Source organism: Gigantopelta aegis, chromosome 9 (genome assembly GCF_016097555.1).
Source record: "Gigantopelta aegis isolate Gae_Host chromosome 9, Gae_host_genome, whole genome shotgun sequence".
NCBI lineage: Eukaryota > Metazoa > Mollusca > Gastropoda > Neomphalida > Peltospiridae > Gigantopelta > Gigantopelta aegis.
Window position 1 is genome coordinate 77,969,116 of NC_054707.1, and position 6,000 is coordinate 77,975,115.

The window sequence follows — 6,000 nt, forward strand, 5'->3', positions numbered from 1 at the left end:
ATATATATATATATATATATATATATACCGTTATGGTAAGTTCAACTGTCCATTTTGTGACGAAAATAGTGGTCATTGTAATTTTGTGGCTGTTAAAGCAGGTTCAGTAATTTATTTTGATCCAAAAATAGTGACCGCAGTGAACAGGTGGCCATTATATACAGGTAAAATAAAGAAGGAAATGCATTGGGCAGGATTTATGGTGGCCGTATGGTTAGGTGACCATTATATACAGGAGGCCGTTACACCAGTCTCGACTGTATATTATGACGTATTATTTTCAGACAAATAAGCAGGTTTTTTCTTTTACTGTGCATGTGGTTTATATGTCACTGAGAAACGGGGTATTTATAAATATTGCATATTATTTTCAGACGTACAGGGAGCCGATTCCCAGTGGTATAATTCACTAGTGAGTCAGCTGACTCCCGACCAGCTCAAAGAGATTGAGGAGATATTCACACTGGCTGATCAGAGGAAAGCAGCTGCAGGTATGTGCATTGATGGATTGAAGGGGGTGTGGGACGTAGCCCACTGGAAAAGTGTCTGCCTGATGCACAGTTGGTTTGGTATTGATGCCCATCTGTGGGCCCATTGGGCTATTTCTCATCCGAACCAGTGCACCATGACTGGTATATCAAAGACAGTGGTATGTGCTATCCTGTCTGGTACATAAAGATCCATTGCTACTTAATAGAAAAATGTGATCTGTCGAGTGAGAGAAACTTTTATCTTTCAACCTCACTTTTCCAGAGACGTAGCCCAGTGCTCCATCATTGATGTAATAAAGACTGATACATACTAATCCTGTCTGTGCGGTGATGTGTGAAAAAAAATCCTTATCTGTTATTTGATAAGAGTAGCCCATGGAGTGGATATCCTCTCATCAGTGTGATCCTTAACCATATGTCCAACAGCATATAACCATAAATATGTCTTGTTAAATACAACTTTTTTTTATCTTTTCTGTAGATTGGGCAGAACATACATGGTCTTTGATAACTATTTGTGGAGTACTAGCAGCTACTGATTAGGTCCATTACATTTTGAGGGGGGGGGGGGGGGGGTGATAGGACTCATTAGGAAAGCCCTCTTCTACCAAGTTACATCCTGTACCCCCACTATAGAGAGGCTTAACATGTACATATCAAATGTTTGACCTCCATTAGCCGATGATTAATAAATCGATGTGCTCTAGAGGTGTCAAACAAAACAAACTTTTTTATATACATATCAATACAAAGACTTTTTATTTGTTTGTGGTAGGATGTAGCCCAGTGGTACAGTGCTCAATGTGTTCTAGTGGTGTCGTTAAACAGAATCAACTTTTTATTTGTTTATTTCTTACAGAATCGAAGAGAATAGAAGAACGAGGAGGCTATATGTTCACAAATAAACAAGTTCCTCAAACATTCAACTTTGGGGGACAGATGTCTTAATAACAGAATACTGCATAAGCAAAACAGTGCAAATGTGATGGTGACTGATTCATTTCTCAGTATTTGGCAAAACAATTCAGACATTAGGAAGAATACAGAATGGCCGAATCTGCATTTATTGAAATATGTGCTTGTTTGCAAAATGAACTCTTGGTGACTTTAAGTGGACTGAAAAGAACGTCCACTGCTCTTGTTTTGGTTGCTTCTGCTTGTGTAGAAAACCTTGGACAATGCCAGTGTTGCCAAGACGACGACCTATTGTGAACTCTGTCAGTGAGCAACTCTGGCTTGCTTGAAGCTGAAGTGTCCCTGTTTATCAGCAATCTGTGATATTGAGAAGTACATTGTACCTAGGAGAAGCAGGGAGCATGTGGACATGAGTGAACATTTTTCCACCCTCTCGGGGGGAAAATGTTCAGACAACTTCACTGGCACACATTTCTCGTTTTGGTTTTTTTGGTCGGGAATTTGGTTTCTTTGTGATTAAAGAACACACTTGTGATTGTTCAGAGTTAGCATAAAATTACTAAATGACGAATGCAGTATTTCAGGTTTTCAATTTGCACCTTCATGCAAAAGATATTCTTTCAAATAAATTTTTGTTGTTGGACAATTTATATTTATTGGTGCATATTGTTTCTGAAATTTGTTATGAAAAGAAAAAGTATTTTTATACTTGTGTTAAATTCTGAAAGTTTCTAATATGGAATGTTATTTCTTGAATACAGAGCTAATAAAATATGCAAATTTTGATAAATCTTGTAAAATAAATAAACATTGTTGTAGGGAGTATGTTTAGAAAGATGGTTTCAGTTTTCTATACAGGGTTCATCCATAACAGTTTGTAGATGTTTTGTGGGGTTTTTTTTTTTTTGGTCTGCTGTGTACTGTAAATCATATATTAGTGGCATTAAAATTTAACATTACCACATCATAATTATGTCATTTAACAGTAGGCCAAGTTAAAGGGACATACCCTAGTTTTTAAACACTTAACGCATATTTTTTTACTATTATAACCGTTTTTGATAATTTAAATCATACTTTACTTAGATTTTATTGTTTAGATTATCAATTTCCGTACATTCGAAGTGTTTTTGGTCATCCTGGTGTTTTTAATATCACAATATGCATTTCTCATATTTTTAAAAAACGCATGTGCGTCTGAGAAGTAACAGTTATGGAGTCGAGTTTTAGTCTTATTTTTAGAGGGTATTTCAAAGTCACAGACTCGTGTTTTTACTCAGTTGTAACTTTATCCAAATGTTTACAGGTTTGTAGATTAACTAAAGTTAAGGGTTAATTTTCATGGGTTGAAACTAGGGTATGTCCCTTTAAGACCTTCATTGATTGTGCATTTATAATGCTCAACCAGTTTGTGCTTACAGACATTGAAAGGTTTACTGTAGAATTTTATTTTTACAGTGCTTAAAACTAATTTGTTTGTATGTTTGATCTAAACAGACTGGCACACAAAACCCCTTAGTTATTTTAACGTTCTTGTAGTATTTTGATTTTAACTTTCTAGTTCTGGATCAGCAGTTGGAGGTTTTTGTTTGACATACTCTGCAGTTTCATTCACTGGTTACGCTTATGCACAGTATATTTTTGAAAAATGAAAATCTATGGACACCATAAAACATTTTGATCCGATCCAATGCGAAAAAAAATTCCCTGCTCATGTACCACTAAGGTTTCGAGCATGTTCTCTCTCTCTCTCCCCCCCCCCCCCCCCCCCCCCCCCCCCCCCCCCCCCCCCCCTCCCCCCCCCCCCCCCCCCCCCCCCCCCCCCCCACCCCCCCCCCCCCCCCCCCCCCCCCCCCCCCCCCCCCCCCGGGTTTTGCCTCTGGAGGCCAGGAGCCCAACTCTGGGCAGAAAATTAATTAGGACCATTTTGACTTTAATCCAAAAGGAGAGGGGATTTTATAATTTGTTTGCGTCATGTTCAAAAACATAATAATAATTTAAATCTATATATAAAATTTTGAACACTTTTTTTTGACCGGGCATTTCTAAAATTAAAAATAAGTCCTAGGTCTAGGTTACAACTTTAGCCCTAATAGTAAACATTTTGAAACAATATTTGACTAAATTTCATAATTTTGTTAATGAGTTGAGTTTTTTTAATTTAACACAGTGGTTTCTAAATATGTGGTGAAAGTTCATCACTTATTTGTATTTATAGTTTGGCTTTTGTCAGTATTTTTTAAGAAACTTGAGATAAAGTATAATTTCCAAGTAGTAGCATTAAAAACTTGTCTCTTCGTATATGAAATATTTTTAATTAGTTGACAATGCTAAGTGTCTAATTTTATTTTGTGGATGAACCCTGTAAACAAAGTTCTATACATTGAAGTGAAGATTTCTTTCAATACTCGATTATTGTTGAATTGTAGTATAAAACAAGTGCTTGAATTTGATTGTTGATCAGAAAGTTACCTCCCCTTGATATGCCTAAAAAAAACACACCCAAAAAAACAACAAACCTATTACCTGTAATATTTACATTATCTTTAACACAGGCAACTGATTACTCTTTTTACAGTGTTGTATTTCCTTTAACAGTTGACATGGTTATAAATTACATGATGTCACAGTGGATATAAGAATGGACTTAAGAATGAACCAACAAATTTGTTAGTAAAATGTTAAGAGAAGAGCATTTGATGGAGAAATATATAGCACATCATAAACTGTTAACACAAAGTGAACCACAAAGTACTTCAGACAAAACCTTGTTCACAGACTGCTGCAAATTTGATATTTGGGCAGATATTTAAACTTTTTTATATATATAGTTAAAATTGGTGACAAAACTAATATTGAAATGTCAACTTGACACTAATTACGGCACAGTTTTTCACAACCATCGTTTTGAAACGACATACACGCGCACACTCTTGACTACTATATTGGTGAATTTTTATATTGCCGTCAGATATGCATTGTTGAGAAGTTCTCATAGTATTTGTACCAATCTTCCATAACATAAACAAATATTATCAAGCACTGCCTCAAAGCACTGACCTGCAGATTACCCGCAAATGAAACAAATGAGGTTTTGCCAAAATAATCCGTGTGTGATATGTATGTTTTCTATATAATGCCAGGAATGGACCGAATAATCTATAGCCTGTTAACTTCTAAATATATAATTACCCATTTGGTGGGAAATAAGAAACAGGATATTTTCAACTCTCAAAGTGACATTTTGATGACTAGATTTCTAATTGATATTTTTACCATTTACACCAAGTTTTATGAAAAACACATTGTTAAACCAATAAAAGTGTAATAAACTGAATATTTAATGAATGTTATCACCTTTTATATCTGAATGTATGAATGTTTTGCAGTGTTTTGGTTAATTACAATATTAAGTGCCCTTTATTTTTTTTTATTTTTTTTTTTTTAAGGGAATGGGCTATTTGTGTTCTTAGGGCATTAGGTAATTTATTCATCCCTGCAAACAATTGGGGCTGAATTTACGAAGCCTGTTTTTCTTAAACGCTGGTAAATGTAAATGAATGTAGCTACATGCGTGTAAGACACAAACAGGCTTTGTAAATTTGGCCCGTTGTGTCTACTGATGCTATCAAAAACCATAGTTTTCAGTAACAATTTGGGAATTTTTGTTGTGTGCTAGCTTATTTTTGTGCATGCCTTTCATACGGTAATATAATTTTTTTAACAGCCAAAATAAACATTGTATTTAATAATGCAGAACACTAAGGATGAATGTGGGTTTGTTGGGGGGGTGGGGGAGGGGATCTTTTTTCTTCTTTTTTTAATATTTTAATAAATCGTCGGCGTCTTCAGATGTATTCAGCATCTAGTTGTTGATTGCTGTATAGCAGACTACTTAGTGCTCACGAGTTTTGATGATTTGATAGTAAATGAAACGCGAGTTGCCTTAAAATGGCATGTGCGACATACTAGTATTTAACAACTGATGTTATGTCAAATCTGTTAATATATTGATCTGTTTTTGAGATCACTCGTTAATTACAAGGATGTCATTCTAACGACAATCTTTTCAGTTACGACAGCTGAAATTAGAAGACTGGAAGGTCAATATTAAAATATAATTTATATTTTCCTAGCCTACTACTGTTGATATAATATTAATTTAATGATAATAGACTACCTCAGTCACTATATTCTAGCCAAATAGTTACAATTAAATGGTGGTGCTTTTAGGGAGTTTATTTGATTTACTGGGGTTTCTTTTTTTGTACATGCTAGCATTTAGACCCGTCTTAAAATTCTTCTTTTTTTTTCTTTCTTTCTCTTTCTTTTAAAGAAATATTAAATGAATGACAGACTTTCATTTTGCATAAAGACTGCTTCAATATTCTTGTTTGCTTTTAATCCATAGAAAGATTGAGAAACTGGCACAAGTATTTCTGCTAAAATAAATTATTGGATTAAATATATTACTTGTAAATAATAAATATATGCCATTGTAAAAACAAACACCAAAATATACACAGCAGAATTTGTGCAGGGTTCTCCATCTTTAAGAGTTGTTACTAAAATGTATTATTGTAAAAACGAAAAA

General features: G+C 34.6%; 1 protein-coding gene across 1 annotated transcript in view; it reads left to right on the forward strand.

Moving 5' to 3' along the window:
- LOC121381124 (importin-7-like) overlaps positions 1–2,295 on the forward strand; it is a 42,430-nt gene extending 40,135 nt beyond the window's left edge. The window contains exons 27-28 of the mRNA XM_041510255.1: positions 375–491; positions 1,351–2,295. Coding sequence (XP_041366189.1) covers positions 375–491; positions 1,351–1,439 — 206 coding nt within the window. The 3' untranslated portion in view covers positions 1,440–2,295. The remainder of the gene's footprint in view (positions 1–374; positions 492–1,350) is intronic.
- The last annotated feature ends 3,705 nt before the right edge of the window (positions 2,296–6,000 follow it).